Below are 15,774 nucleotides of genomic sequence, written 5' to 3'. Positions count from 1 at the left end.
CATCGATCCGTGCCACTTCCCCTAATGGCCCGTCTCTTCCTCCTCCCCTAGGGCGGATCGTCCCCCGGCCTCCCTGTATGTGAGAGACGGGGCCGGCGTCTCGGACGGAGCCGGGCCGCGGGAGGAGCGGAGGCTTCGGGGAGCGCTTCCTTCCCACCGCCCGCACCGCCGTGGGCGGCAGCCCCAGCATGGAAGCCATCGCCAAGTACGACTTCAAAGCCACCGCGGATGACGAGCTGAGCTTCAAACGGGGGGATATCCTTAAGGTAAGTGGAGGGTGGAGGCCCGGGGGTTCCCTCTTTCGCCCTGGGCTTTTCAGCTTCTCTCGCGAGTCTCTTCCTGTCCGTCGGACCTGACCCTCTTTTGCGTCCCCGGCGAACGCCATCTCCTTTTAACAGGGTACCTCAAGATTTCCTCAGTCCCAGTCTGACCTCTCTTAAGAGCAGGAGAGGCTGTTTCATTTCTGTGTTAAGCATGCATCAAAGTCTCTCATTTCTCTCTTCTGAGATTGGAGTATCTGAAAACTTAGTCGTAAACATGGTAGCAAATAAGCAGAAGTACAAGATAAGCTCTACACTGAATTCCCTTCTATGAGAAGAAGCCCCTTAAAGTAATCAAGATCAATTTGGTGTTCCTTTCCTTTGCCTTCTGTCAAGGATTCCAATATCACAGAACACCGATCAGATTATTTCTCAGTAGATAATCTTTTAGCATCAGGCTGTGAAATATTGGTGCTGAGTTTTATCTTCAGTCCTGAGAGACTCGAGTGATAAACTTGTGGCTGCATATTTAATGGATCTGTGCAGATGTAAGCGGATGTTGGAGTGCATTAGAGGAATTTTGGTCTGTAGTTCTTTCAATACATCAAAGGCTTTTTAGGCTTCATCTTGGCTATATTAAAGGAATTTGAAAAATGTTTGAATTTGTAAAACTTTATTTAAAAACAACAGGGCACACAGAACAAGCCCAAAATTTTGTTTTGGGGGAGACTAAAATATAAAAATCCGTAGTGATTTGGCCTCAGTGAAGCATAGCTCTGAGCTTTGTTGCTTCCAAGGAAGAAGAGCCATATCGAATGTTTTAGTGGAGTTTCATTCGGAGTCAGTATTTCTCCATAAATGTATAAGATGGGCTTTACCTTCCTAGTGTGATGTATTTAGTATTGAAGTGTTTTAAGCTGCTTCCTTCTAAAATACTTTGAGTAGAAACTGTTTTGAGAGGTGCCTATCCTGCAGATGTAAGGCTGTAACTTTGTGTATGCTGACAAATCAAGTCCTGCAGACCTCAATGGGATTACTCATCTGCTCAAAATTTTTGCCAGGGAAGGGCTTGATTTTTAACTACTATTTTAAGATAAGTTGGAAAAAACCTCTACATGTAGGCTTAATATGCGTCTTTTATAGCTGATATTTCAATAACATAACTGTGGCTTTGTTAAAAGTGCAGTAATATTGTGTGGCCATCAACAGATAAAAGCTGCAAAAATGTGTCCTGCTTTGAGATTGTTAACTTTTAAAATAATTGCATCTGTATATATCCTACACACCCCTGGCCCATAATTGGCCTAAAAATGCCTGTTAGACCTGTACACCTCAATTCCAGTGTTTATGTAAATTACCAGAATATTTCCTATTGCTGTTTTTAAACATTTGAGATTGTCAGAATTTTAGAAGTCTTCTGTGATAACCTTGCATTTATTTTTCTTAACCTGAGCTGTATTCTTCTATTTTGGATTACTACTAGCTGCCTTTGGCTTTTATAGTGTATTTTAAGTAGAGCACAGCTGCAGTCAGCTTGTAGAAAATGCTGAACAGGAAGGAAAAATTAAGTATAATGAAATATAGTTTATTTTAAAGTGTATTCTTAATTATTTTCATCTAGTTTGGTATAGAAGTTTGCTGAAGTACATGAAAAAATGTCTTGTAAAATTTGCATTCATTTAAAAATATTTTCTTCTCTAAGTATTAAAGGAAAAATAATTTTTTTTAGACTTTTGAAAGTTCAGTCTGTGCTAAAACTCTTACAACTGTGCACAGTGGTTGATAGTAAGATGTTCTTGAGTCCTAGCCACTTGATGTCATCCCATAGATACAAATTTTCTCACAATAATAGAAACATGATGGTATGTATGCTGTTACACTACATAAATCATTGTATTTTTCCTAGAATACAGAGAGGGGTTTTCCTACTCTACACAAAACCTGGGCTGAACACTTCCTCAAAGCGTTGATGAACAGTTCTTCAAACTGTGTTTCCTTTCAGCTTATAATCTGAAAATGCTTACAAATTTTACATATTTACTTCATAGATGAGTAAAATGAGTCATATAAATGGTAAATTGCTCAAGATTATCACTAAAGTTAGTGGAAACTCCAAGAGTTTCAGGAATCCTTCTTCAGCACATAGTTGAGATGAGTTCTGTGGAGCATGGTAAAGTTTATTGTCTAAAGCTGGCAGATTTCAGACAAATAAGCCAAAACCAGTTAGAATTGTTACCATTCACTTTACTCAAACTGACAAACTTCTGTGGCGCTTTGTCATTTTGAAAGTCTGGTTCACTTCAAATGTGTTTCAGGTTGTGGAAATTAATTTCCGTCAGACATGCCAGATCTGTTTTGTTAGTACTTTGCTCATGACTGAGAAATCTCAGGGTATCCCATTTATGTGCCTCATGTGATCTGTCTTATTAATCAGGTCAATCCTGCTGCCCTTGAATGAATTGGGAAGAGAAATAAACTTGTAACATGTTGAATGCACCTGCACACTTCGCTCTTTAGATATCCCTTGCTGAGGCGCACACGTAACTTGACGTGTAGTGAAGACTTCTTTAAATCTAGCTATTAGACACCTGTCTTGATGCACCTCCAGAAAGTCGAGTTAGTTTGATGGCTTATATGATGATGGCGAAGGATTATTTCGTAGCAAAATGTTATGCCTTGGCCACACTAAGGAAAGAACAAAATCTCTAACACTTTAATTCCCACTCCTTGGAAGTTCATGTTTCTCTTTGTGGGGAGAGAAGGCAAAAATGCCTGTCTAACTGTCTAACTCCCTCTGATTTCAGCAGATAACTTGCCTATGATGTCATGGTGCCATTACTGCTGCATACCCAGATTGGGGACTTGATTGAATAGCATTTGAACTGTAGCCATTAAGCTGGTTGTTAGTAATCTTGTGGCTGGTTTCCAAAAGTGAGTGAAGATAGTTGACCTTTGGCTTGCAATTGTAAAACAGCTGAGTGAAGAGGAAAAGTGCTTGGCCTTTTCTTTTGTGGGCACTATATGGCAAAAGCTGCTTCTATGATTTTTGTAACCCTGGCAGTAGACTGGATCCCCTTACCATTTTGTCTAGTGGTTCTATAGCAGTGTGTGGTATTGCAATTCAGGAGATGCAAACTGACAGCTTTCTTTAAACTTTTTAAATACACTGAATACTACTCTTCAAGCCTTTTCCAGAGAAAGGAAAGCTTGCTGCTTCCTTCTGTGTCTTCTGATTACAGTACAGTGCTGCCATTCTTTTCATGTACTGGTGGTTGCTTCACAAAAACTTGTTGGTTAGTGGCATGCTATTGGGGGTGTGAAGATAGCCTGTCCTGTTATTTAAAATAGTAAAAAAAGGAAACTGAGGGATTCCTACTTGAAATTTGGATTTACTGTATTTCACTTTGAATAGTTGATGGTTGTCATGATGCTTTTTCAGTCTTTTCCCCTTTCACTTGCTGTATTTATTGAAGCTGGGAGTAGTTAACTTCAGTCTCTCTATATATTTGTTATTAGGGTTTTATGTCCCCAAAAACTATTGTATTTCTAGCAGCTTCTGGTTTTGTTGGCCTTTGTGCTAACTGGCAAGTATCCAGACCTAAAGTGTGCTAATACTTGCTGGTGGTTTGGCAGGAGCTGGAGGGGGAGGAGAGAAGAAAAATCATCATTCTTTCTCTCATCTCATCATCATGTCTTTTCTCTATTCCTTCTACACCTAATCTGAAGTGTACACTTAATACCATGGTGCTCTGATAACCATTTCTGTGTGGTTAATACAGAAGCACTAAACATATTCATTAATATCTTGAATCTTAGAATTGTGGGTTTTTAAAAAAAAAACTATAGACCACTGCTCCATTTCCTCTTTCTCCTTCTTCTGACGTAGGGTTGGGGCATAGCTGGAAAGTGATCTTCTGAAGAACTGAATAAGTTCCTGTTCCCAGTAGTTGTCAGCATAATTAATTCAGGGGCACTTACAAATTGTTTTTATGAGTAAAATTATTCAGGTGGTGTTTTAAATAGAGGACCATCATCTTTAATTTTGGGGTTTTCACTTTTGTGTAACGCACAAACCACCTTCCCTATATGCTAAAAGAAGGAATTCCTTGATAGGATTTTGATCACTTGACAATTTTGTTCAGCAAAGTCAAGATTTTTTTTCCTACTCTGATCATACACTTGGCAGTCACCACAGGTTCTGTTCATGTGATTGTTGCCATCAGACTTATTTTCTTTCTGTCAGCCTTTGAGAGGATTGAGTGTTTGCAAACAGTTGATGCTGAGATGGCATTTTCAGTTCCTGCATGAAAACCATTTTTCTGTGTCTGGATACAGTGAAGCAGTTTTGAATAGAGGGAGGAGTATGATAAACAAGGGGAGCATGGTCCCCCTTCTCTTCTTCCTCATACCTTGTCTTTGACCTCACCTGCATTGGCTGTTACGTCATGGTGTCAGTGCTGGAGAGCAGAAATTCACAGCTTGCTGAAGAGTAGTGCAAAGACTTGTCCTCTGTTTTGGGTGAAATTGTCTTCACTCAGATCCTTCCTCTCCTTTCCTTACACACCTCCTTCATCTTTCCCCATTTTTTGTAAGGCGATGAACTCAGTGTGGTCTTGATGATTTTAATATGTGAGAAATAGTTTTCTGAATTAATGATTCAGGCAAATTGCAAGCACTGTGTGCTTTATAGTGAAATAGGTCAAATATTAGAACAGGTTGCCCAGAGAAGTTGTGGAATCCCCATCGTTGGAGATAGCCAGAAAAGTCCCTGAGCACTCTGATCTAATTAGAGTTGTTTTGAGCAGGAGGGTTGATTGGGTGACTTCCAGAGGCCTTTCCAACCTACGTAATTCTGTGACTTTGCTGTGAGTGGCAACTCTGTTGTATGTGATGGTTGATTTGTAAAGGTGCACTTAGGTCACGTTCCTTGGCTGGCGGCCTTGAATGAAGATGATATTTGTTATCAATATGTGATCAATATTGCAGTCTAAGAAGACAAAACTATCAGAAAATTACAGAGACTCATAAAGACAAGTACAGTTATCTTAGATGTAGTTGATTTGGCAGCCTGGCAGTTGGAGATCTGTGTTACAAAGAGCTGCTGCTATAAGAGGTTGCATTCTTCTGGTCTATCCAACTATTCAATGCCTATGTTTTTAGTACAAACTTCTCAAATATTGTTGCTCTTATGTATGATGGTAATATGAAGGTGGGATGTGTTTTATTAGCCAACTTCTGTAGGCATCGGGGGGAAGGGTTGTAGGAAGGACTGCCTGACCTCCACAAGGTACGTGTGCCTAAAAAAGAAAACACGCATGTTACATATTTGTAAAAGAGCTTGGACCTGCTTAGAGCAAGATTGCGTTGCTGAAGGTGTCTCTGTGCAGAAGACATAAATATGGCGTGTTCCAGACTGAAGGTGTAAAGCAGTCTTTGCAAGCAAGGAGTAAACACATTCCTTCTTAAAAATGGCATCTTTGTTTTTATTTAGTAGCTATCTGTGGTGATTATTTAAACTTTATCCAAAAGCAGAGAAAAATCAGCTCTTGCGAGCTGTGTGCTATCTGAAGCCTACTGGAGTTTTGAATGTCAAACAAGACACTGATTAAAGCTAGTGGTCAACTCAGCTAATTTTATTATATTGGCTTAAGATGTATTGCATTCTGTTATAACCACGGGAAATTATGCTAATTTGAAGCTCCAGCTGCCTTTTGTCAATTTAATGGAAGTGCTATTGTTACAGCTTCTCTGTGAGGTCCAGCTTTTGGTATGACTGGTGTGACAGACTTCTGAAAAGTGTTAGCATAGACATATCAGAAAATCAAATTTTGGCTTGCTAAATTATTTATCTGCTTGTTAAACATGCGTGTCAAACTGCAACCAATGTGATGTGCTTTTATTTACTGGCAACACAAAAATGTCGTCTCTCTGGTTCAGTGACATTTCTCTTGTGATAACTATGTGATGAGGGAATGTCTGAGAGTTTCAGATCAGTAATATATGTTATTCTGAGGGGCACCCCAGGTGTTAATGGATTAACTTTGATTTAGGTTTTTTTTTAATGAAAATGGTAAAAGCTTGATCACTGTTGGGGGAAGAAAAGAGGGATTATGACTTTTAGTGGCATGTATTAAAGGATTGAGAGTGTCATAAATGTAGTGTTCATAGTTTTCCAGTTTCTATGCAGACCCCTGCTAACTGGGGGAGGAGGAGGGATCCTGTTTGTAGTGAAATTCAGAATTCTCTGATTTCTCACTATAATCAATAAAGATCCAACTAAGCAAGGGCAGATAAGGAATCCAATTTGTCTGCGTACAGCTCAGCCTAACATAAGCAGTGAACTATATGATCTTTGATAAAATCCCTTGTGCTTTAAAGTTGCCGGTGGCTATATATCAGAAATCAATAACTAAAGCCTAAACCTCAGGAAAAAATGAGCTGGGCAAAACTAATTCTATTTCTTTGAAAATGAAAGAAAATTAAGCATTAGTCCCCTAACAACACTGGAGCCAAAAATCTTATAATCTCACATTGAGCAAAAAGGGAATGTAATTCATAAAACATGATGAATTTTACAATATAAATCTAAACTGGAGGAACTACTAAAGATAACATTAGGACATTTTCACTATTGCTGTGAGACTGAACTGTTGTATTAATTTAAGGCTATTATACCGATGATGCCAGATTTCCATACTTAGCTTGTTGGTTACTTCTGTATTAAAACATTAGCTAAATTGTTAATGATTTTATTTATGTAGGTCTTGAAAGATTTGAAAAATAAAAGCTAGTTCTAGAACCATAACAACTTTGAAAAATCCAAACAAACACCCCTACTACCCCACCCCCTGGACAAAAGCATATTTAAAGCCACTCACATAATGGGCATCAGCAAAGGATTTGGCAACATACATGAACTAGATGAGATGAGTTTTGTTTTGAGTTTTTCCTGTGTGACTGTGTATGTAGCTTCACGTTTCTTCTGGTTTGTGGTGTTGAATTGCAGAATGTCCTTTCCAGGATTGACGGCAGAACGTTGTTAAAGCAGTAAGCAGAAATGAGAGGAGTCTGTCGCACCCCTCTTTAGGATTACGGGTATGTCTGCACTGCGTAGTGAAGAGATGGGACTGTATCTTCTGTAGCTATGTCCAAGCTAACTTTCAGGTAGTTGGAGTAATGATAACCACATTATGGGATTCAGCACGATTTACAAAATTTACACGGGACTCTGGATGAATACTTAGCCTGTGCTTAGTTTTGTGTTACAAGGTGTGTGATGCATTGATGTCTGAGGTGGCTGCTCTGGAGGTCTTAAATTAGCAAGATGTCTAGCAAAGGACAAGCCTATTTCCGTTCTCCCCCCTCACCCTCACTCCCTTCTTTCAGTGCTGGTGGGATAGGTGCTAGCCAGAGAGATGAAGCTGTGACTTGTGAATGTAATGTTTAGGTAGAAAAGTGACGAGGGAAATGCATTTGCTCTTCCTCTGCCTAATCTTACGGACTTAGAAATGGAGCTTTTGTGTAATAATCCATTTCACTGGGGCACTAGTGAAAAGAGGCACTAGGTCTCAATGGTTGTTTTTTTTTTTTTACTTGCTTTATTTAGCATTTTGTTAGGAAAGCTGCCTTTGATCTCTATCATTTCCAGTTTTCTCTGAAAATTCTGTTAAACTCAAAATGCAAATGAGTAGGTGACTTGTATGTATTCTGCATTTCTATGCAGATGAGCAAACTGATACTGCACTAGTTTGGTACACAAGTTCTTATCTGCAGCTTTATCCCACAGCAGTTCTTGCTCTTTCATTTCCTTTGCTGGCTCTGCAGTGGCAGTTAACGTTATCTCCCAAGTTGGGCAAACATTAGCGACTAGAATATACACAAGGAAATAAAAATGTGGGGTTTAGATGCTTTGGGCCTTGGGAGAGAAAATAGGATAGGAGAATACTTTCTATGATTTTTGTTTGGTTGGTTGGTTTTTTTGCATTATCTATAGTGTGGGGAATGCTGTATAAAGTTGTCCTTTCCCTCAAATATCTTTTTAGATGGAACAGCAGCATTGTCGATCTCAATCTGTCAAGCTTCAAGCTGCACATTGTCACATTCTAGGCTCAAGCCCTGTTGCTGAGTACTTAAAGCACTGCTCATGAGTGGCACATGCCTTTAACTTTGAAGTCATCTTGTAACACCTCATAAGAGTAGGTATTCAAATGGAGTAGAAAAACGGTTGTGAAGCAGACTGTCTGCGGTGGAGCCTGAACTTGTTCCCATGTCTTATATGCATGATTGGTGCCACCATCTGACACTCAAGTGAGAATTGGTTTAACAAACTTAAGAATGTGTTTTTTCATGGTGACATGTGCTAAACACATGGAGTTGTACAGCTGAACTCTAATAGAGAAAAAAGTGAACTGACAGTCTCCAAAATTGCTCATGATAATTATTTTTAGGATATTTATCATATTTCTGAAACCCAGATGCTACTCTACAATACTTGCTGATTAGTTACTAGATGCATCTGAAATTTGCATTTTAAATGGTTGTGTTCATAATTTTCCTCAGCCCTTATTTCTCTCTTTACTAGAAGAATAGTGTTTTTATGTAGATACTAAATAAAAGCCCATTTTAAAAATGTCTTAAATGTCTCAAAGAGCCCAAGAGGCTTTTTTCCCTCTTGAGAAATGATTGCTCACTTGAGTTGCTGTATCTGATCTTTGTCTCCAATTGTTTGAGGTTTTGAAAACAGATAAACAGTCCTGTTACTGAAGATTCATCAAATCAGTTGGGTTTTTGGTCCCTTGGGGGCAGGTCAGGATGGTGACTGGAATAAGGCAAAAGTTAGGACAGCTATTTTTGTCTAGGAAGTAGATTGTCAGCCTCTGTAATTACTTTATAATTGTGGTGTTCAAACATTACTGACCTTTATAAATAAAATATAGAAAGTGAATACTTAACAGAGTAGATTTATTCTGTTTGTACCTGCTGAATTTAGCTTCTTTGCATGCGTTCGTGTCAGCATGCACACTTTGTTGTGAACTGCGTATTGGCTCCACTGCAGCTGGACCTCATGCAAAGAGCAGAAAGCATTCTTTTTAAGTTCAGCTGAACTTAAAAAACCTCTTATTTAAATAATTTGTCTCTGGAATTGACGTTTTCTGCATTGACCCAACCTACTTCTTGCTCTAACTTGTACTAAAACTCTACAGGTTTACGTGTGGAAGGAAAAAAAAAAGTGCTGCTGTTATGCAAAATCATAGCAGCTCTGCTAATGCAGAAGACTTGTGGTCTAAGCTAGTCAGCCCTCTGGTTTGTGAGAAATTGGCACAAAATTTTAAACCATGCAACTCTTGCTGAGCTTGAGTAGGTTTTTCCATTATAAATCCTTACGTGCGGTCAAATTTTGAGTATTCTTTTGTTACCTACGCTTCTTTAGCATAAATATGAAAGTGATATTTTAACCATTTGATCTGGCTTTTACTTTCTGCTGTTAACAGTAAATTATGGTCTGCTTGGAAAGAGCTATGCTTAGATTCCAGGTTTAAGTGAATTTATTTCAGAATACGGGAAGGATTTTAAGCTGCAGAAGTGTGCATCTTTTGCTAGTTTCTCTGGAAAATCTGCCACTTTTACTTCAGAGGTATTTCCCCGAGCTCCTGTGTAGTTCAGGTCTTGTGCTTTAATCTGTACTACTACTGGGGGCATAACTAATCAGGGAAAATTCCTAATTCTTTGGGGGGGGTGGGGAGGGAAGGCAAACAAGTGCTCAAAGCGTGTCCTACAGTTGCAGAGGAAGGGAAGAAACAAATGCAAGGAGGAAAATGAGGAGGAAGTGGCAGCTGTAATGGAGGCAAGTACAATGGAAACTTTTAAAGGTGAAATTTAAAATGTTGGTTTTCCCAACCTTGCCTTCAAATAGTACTTGAATTTTGGCGAGATGAACATCAGCTTGACAAACATGCCTTGTTGAGGCAGTATCAGGAAAACCTGTTGTGCATATATTCCACAGCTAAATTTTATGTTTCTGTTATGTTTTGCATGTCCTTGAAGAATACTTTGTCAAGACGTGTCCTTAGCCCTGGAAGTGATAAAGCATGGACTGGCAATTCAGGCTCTCTTTTGACCGCTGGAATGGTCACTTCTGTCCTTATTTCTTTAAATATATTTTGCAGCAATGCCTCTGTCCTACCTCTGATTAAACTATAGTTTGTCAAAAACTAATGTGTGGATTTGTCTGTTTGGACCATTTGTACCAGGGTGCTTCTTCCAGCATCAAGCTGTTTTGACGCTTCCTTACTCCTTAGCAGGAACTGATACATTCCTCATTTTTTTCCTGAACATTACCTTTTAGGTTAAGAGTGTAATTTGCTCTCTGCCAGGATGGATAGATGAAGACTGCCATGACTCTACCTAGAAAGACCCAGATTGAAACTAACAACTCTCTCTTTACAGGGTCACAAAAAATAGAGATATCCAAAGTGACTACAGTTGACCCAGCTTTCCTAGCTTCCACCCCTTCCTTTACAGCTTGTTATGTCTGGAAATCTTGCAAGCTGTTACCTTCACTCAGTTTATTTAGGTAATGTAAAAAGGAAGATCATAAGTAAAAAGAGGCTTCCGATGTTTCTATAAACTTTGTTGAGCTTTCTTTTCCTTGAAAAGCTTGTGTTTCGTTCCACCTGTCTCTGTTTGGATTACAATGCAGTAAGATTAGAGACACTGTTGATGCTATTTGCATTATGAGTAATAAGTTCCCCATAAAGCTTATTTGTTGAGAAGAAAAATTATTTCTAACTTTCAAAAAAGCTGAAGGCAATACGTTGATAAAAGAGCCGTCTTATAGTCTGGTCAGCTACTGAAATCTACCCATGGGTGACTTACGTGAGTTGCAGATTAGCATTCTGTGGAAGTGTCTGAGCTAGCCCACAAGAGTATAGTTCTAGACCCTTTTGGGCTCCCTAGTTTAAAGTCCTCACAAAGCAAATATGGTTATACCACTTTCTTAGTTTGCTTTGAATCTAACTGGATTTAGCTGGTTTTGTTCAGGATTGCAGTCCAAAATGAGAAGTCTGGCCATACCTAATCAAACTCTTGTAAAACCACCTGTTTTCCCTCATTCATGGTCCCCAAAACTCCCAATTTACTAATTGGGGGGTAAGGAGAATCATCCAAATGAGTGGAGCTAGCTCTTGTGTCTTAATGCAAGGAACAAGTAACACTGCTGGGGTGTGCTTGGGTTTGACAAGGTTTTTCAGCACTATCATGGAACAGATTTGAGCTGACCTTTTACACGGTCCTTGTACCATGTTGCCAACTACCTGTATTAGTCAGCTTTCTCCTACTCCGTGTTCGTTGCCACAGATAATATTAGGTTTGTTATACCTTTATAATGGATTATGCTTTAGACTTTCTCCTGTGGAAGTAAATTCTACCCTTCATAATGTTAAAATAGCGTCCCGTATCGTTCTGGGAGCAGTTCCCATCTGAAGTGTATTATATGCAATTTTCATGATTAAAAGTAACAGAAAACTCTTTACACAGATAACATTCCTCTATTCTTCCCTGAATAACTGTACTATTTGCCATTAGAGACTAGGCAAGCTGGACCCCTTGAGTGCTGGCTGTATTGGGTGAGACATTTAGCACTGTACGTCATCTTCCTCCTTGTATCAGGTCTTGGCTTCCTATCATCAAGCTTTAGTGACTTTCTCAGCTGGAGGCTGTATCTGGACTATTGTGTTTTAGCAGCCACTAATGGCCACACCTTCTATGCATCTTTCTAAATCCATTTTGAGTCCATCTGTACATTATAGCATTAAAGTCCCATAATGTAAACATGTACTGTGTGGAAAAAAGTTATTCCTTTTGTTGGTTTGAAACTTGCTACTTGGGAATTTTATTGACTTTTTTTCTTCCTCTTCTGTCCCCCTTCCCTTGCAACAGATAGTAGGAAAAGGTCTCTCCCCGTACTTCTCATGGGGAGAATAGATTTGCAAATGTCCTCTTGTCTTTGTCACTTTTTTTCTGAGAAGGAAGTTGGGGGAGTCTGGTCTCCTATAGTGCAAAAACCATCCATACTTTGATTTATTCTTGTTCCTTTCTCAACTTTTTAAATTCATTTTAGTGTTTTTTGGGATGGGTTGAGTGTAGGTACTCAGAGTATTCAGGGGCTGACACAGAACAGATTTACAGTGTCAAAATATTTGTTTTGGATCTTTCTTAACAGAGTATTAGGTAATGTTTCTAATTTGTTTTCAGATTACTACCCCCATGATTCCAGGATATTTGCTGAGTAATAGGAGTAATAGTTTGTTTAAAACCTATGGCTTCGTATAGTTATGGTTCTTCGGGGTTTTTGGTTGTGTTTTTCCTCATGCATGTTATTTTGCACATTGTATTTAATCTGACATTTATCACTTGGTCTTTTAGTATTAAAAGTTACCTGTGCAACTCAACAATTTTAAGGTTTGAGTACGCTTAAAAACTGTCTTGGCGAACTTTGCCACTTCACCCCTCTGTCACCTTCTCAGGTCACTCATGAAGCTGTTGAACAGCGCAGCTCCTCCTGGGATCGCTGTGGTATAGTCTCCCTCCACTGTGGACGTTGACCCTTCGGTTTCCGTGTTAAGCCACTTATATTAAGCCACTGGGGGGGGCGGTCCTGTGTTGTTAATGAGTACGTTTGTGGAGATGAATAGCCGAAAACCGGAGTTGTTGGGTTTTTTTAAAATGAAGCAACCCACATAAAGCCTAGAAAAGCCTGAGTCTTGGCCTTGCAATTATTCTAGTTTATCTCAATTAGTGATTCATCTGTCTTCTGTATGGAGTTATATTTTTGTTCTCTCTTGCCACTGATTAAATGGAGGTCTGAGGTGAAGACTGCTTTTTGCTTTTATAGCTTTGCCAGAAGAGCCCAGCTTCCAAACAGCTGCCTGAAAGTCAACTTAATTGGATAGCTGTATTTCCAGGGAGGTTTTATGGCTGCATACTAGCAATATTGCTGCAAACCAGCTGGGACCAACTGGTATCTATCATGGTGCGAGACATGTATTTAATTTCTTTAGATAAGGCCTGATCCTGGTTTGTGAGCACATTAGTGAGATGGCTTCCACATATTGAGGTCTTCCCAGAACTCCAATTTCAGGAAAGTTTTTGAATGCATCCATGCTAACGCATGGTCTAAAAATCCCATTTTGTTGTGTAGGAATGATTGACCCCTGTTTAGGGCCCAGGGGGGCAGGGTTTTGTGGTCAAGGCATTGATCTGACTGGAGTCTCCCAGTAAGGGAGAGTTTTAGTGCTTTAGCTTTTACTGAGACTTACAGTGGAGATATTGTGCTACTATAATGTACTTGGGAGCTTAAAATTAGTTAGTGGTCAAATAATATACTCTAGGGTATCAGTGACCTGCATTATGATATCCCTTGCAGGTTATTGCAATGGAGCCATGACGAGTTCTATTCTTGTTTTAATTTGTTCTTGACCTGGAACAGTTCTTCTAATTTGAGACACTAATTAGGAGATGGTTTTAGTTATCTCTGATCTTTTCCTTAAAGAATTTGATGCCTCAGCTGTCTTGACTTTAGGATTCTGGAGCAAATTACTGCTTTGGGCATTTAGTATCTGCGTTTCTGCATTATTCATGTAAGGACACTCTTTGATTTTCTTTTTTTGCCCATAAGCCAAGAAAGCAGCAATAGACTTCTCTTGTAGAGATCGGTGGTGTTTCTAATAGTATGCTACATTTAAGAAAAAAAAAAAAAGATATCAGTACTTATTTATCAGTTTTATATTTCTCTGTTCCTCTGAGATATTGTAGGTAGTGCATCTTTTTAAATTAAAGAATGATTCCTGTATTAGTATACTAATACTGTTTTTCTTCCTAACCCTGAGTAGCTTTGGACGAGTATTTCTTTTCCCAATCCATGTGATTGTGAGCTACGACGACTATTGTAGGCTCAGAACTAGAAAGTTCTCCTACTCTCACTTGGTGTGAGCAAATTCCATGTAAATGTTTTATTTTCCTTTTATGGAGAGAATTGGAAGTGGACTAATGCTATTTTATTAGCCCTGAAGTGAAAGAGGAACTTCATAACATACGGGGAATTTTTTTAAAGCATCGCTTTGACGTGCAGGCGTTGCCTTTTTTTTTTTTTTTAATGCTCCTCACTTTTCCCTCTCCCCTCCCCTATGGTGCGTAATTCAGAAGATTACTTTCAGTAAGCCCCCACAACTGTGGTTTTGGACATTTTCTAAGGTAGAATGCAAGTTAAACTTGCTTTGGAGTTCTTGGGCCTTACACTTTCCCAGTTTAAGTCAGAGTAGGACCACTTTTGACACTGAAATGAGTGTATGTTACAGAGCATCAGGCAGCTCTCTGGCATGCATGTAGTCCCTACAGTATGGTGGTCATCTTTGCTCCTTTTTCAAAAGCGGAGGTTATTGGTATCTTTCCACTTTTTGCCATTCATAATGGCTTCTGGCATTCCATGTGGGCTTCTTTTGGGGGTTAGATACAGGCCATTTAGTTCTGATAGCTTTCCTTGTTTTAAAGGAATGATCCTTATTCTTCAACATCTAATTCCTTGTTTATGGTTCAGACATCCTTCTCTCCAACTCCTCAGTCTATCATTAGTTATCAAAGCATGTTCTTTTTTCAGTATACTGAGGAATGCATATTTTTACAGGCTCTGGTGGGGCGTGTGTTTTTCTTTTCTTTTTTTAAAGGCTAATCTTTCCTGTTTTGCCAGAAATTGTTGGGCTTTTTATGGTTAAATTGAGGCCGTTGGAATTCTGAATTTCGTTATTCCAACTTTGTGAGTACAGAATTGTAGATGTTTTGTTCTGTATACTATTGGTTCTCCAGAAATTGAACCATAATCTAATGATGAGTTTGGAGAAGAAAGAAAAATGGTTTAGTGTTGGAGTGAATCAAAACTTTTAACTAAGGCCTGTTGTGACCCAAAAATAGGCTAAACTTAAATGTCATTAAAAGATTTCTGGGATTCTAGTTCATTATTCCATAGCAGACTGAAAAGAATCATACATTTCTCCTTAAACTTGAAGCTATCGTGAATTAAAGATCAACGTGAGATGTTAGTACTCTAATCCCACTTTGTGGTTTTTATAGAATTCGGTGCATTTGCCCTAATAATGTTCACTTATGCTAAAGACATGAGTTGCTATGAAAGCACTGAAGAAGCTTTGTGCAGCAAAGGCTGTCATTTTTGGCAGTTGTGTAAAAGCTGGGGTTGATCGTTAAGTGTATTGCCCAAGTCTTCCTAATAAAATGACTGAGGATACAATGTTAAGAGTATTGACATAGAAGTTGTATCCCTCATGATCAAGGAGCTAAGGAAACCTGGAAAAGAAATGAAGGGTTTATATCTGAAACAAGTTGTTTGGGTTGCTTTATAGATTTAGAAAGATAACTGAGCATAACCAGTTGGTGCAATTTGTTTTTCTTCGCTTTTAAAATTGTTAGAAACATTTCTCAAAACAACCTGTGAAGCAGAGTTGTG

At 38.9% G+C, this 15,774-nt stretch overlaps 1 protein-coding gene across 3 annotated transcripts in view; it reads left to right on the top strand.

The window, feature by feature from the left end:
- Positions 1–50: 50 nt before the first annotated feature.
- The window catches only part of GRB2 (growth factor receptor-bound protein 2), a 46,655-nt gene continuing 30,931 nt past the window's right edge, over positions 51–15,774 (top strand). For 2 of the 3 annotated variants that reach the window (XM_009576186.1, XM_009576177.1), the window contains exon 1: positions 189–266. In XM_009576186.1, coding sequence (XP_009574481.1) covers positions 189–266 — 78 coding nt within the window. Of the gene's footprint in view, positions 267–15,774 lie in introns of all 3 variants that reach the window. The other variant, XM_009576169.1, reaches the window with a different exon arrangement.

This window comes from Fulmarus glacialis, unplaced genomic scaffold, assembly GCF_000690835.1.
Source record: "Fulmarus glacialis isolate BGI_N327 unplaced genomic scaffold, ASM69083v1 scaffold35440, whole genome shotgun sequence".
NCBI classification, from domain to species: domain Eukaryota; kingdom Metazoa; phylum Chordata; class Aves; order Procellariiformes; family Procellariidae; genus Fulmarus; species Fulmarus glacialis.
The sequence above is the reverse complement of the archived record's forward strand: the minus strand, read 5'-3'. Positions and strand labels throughout refer to the sequence as shown.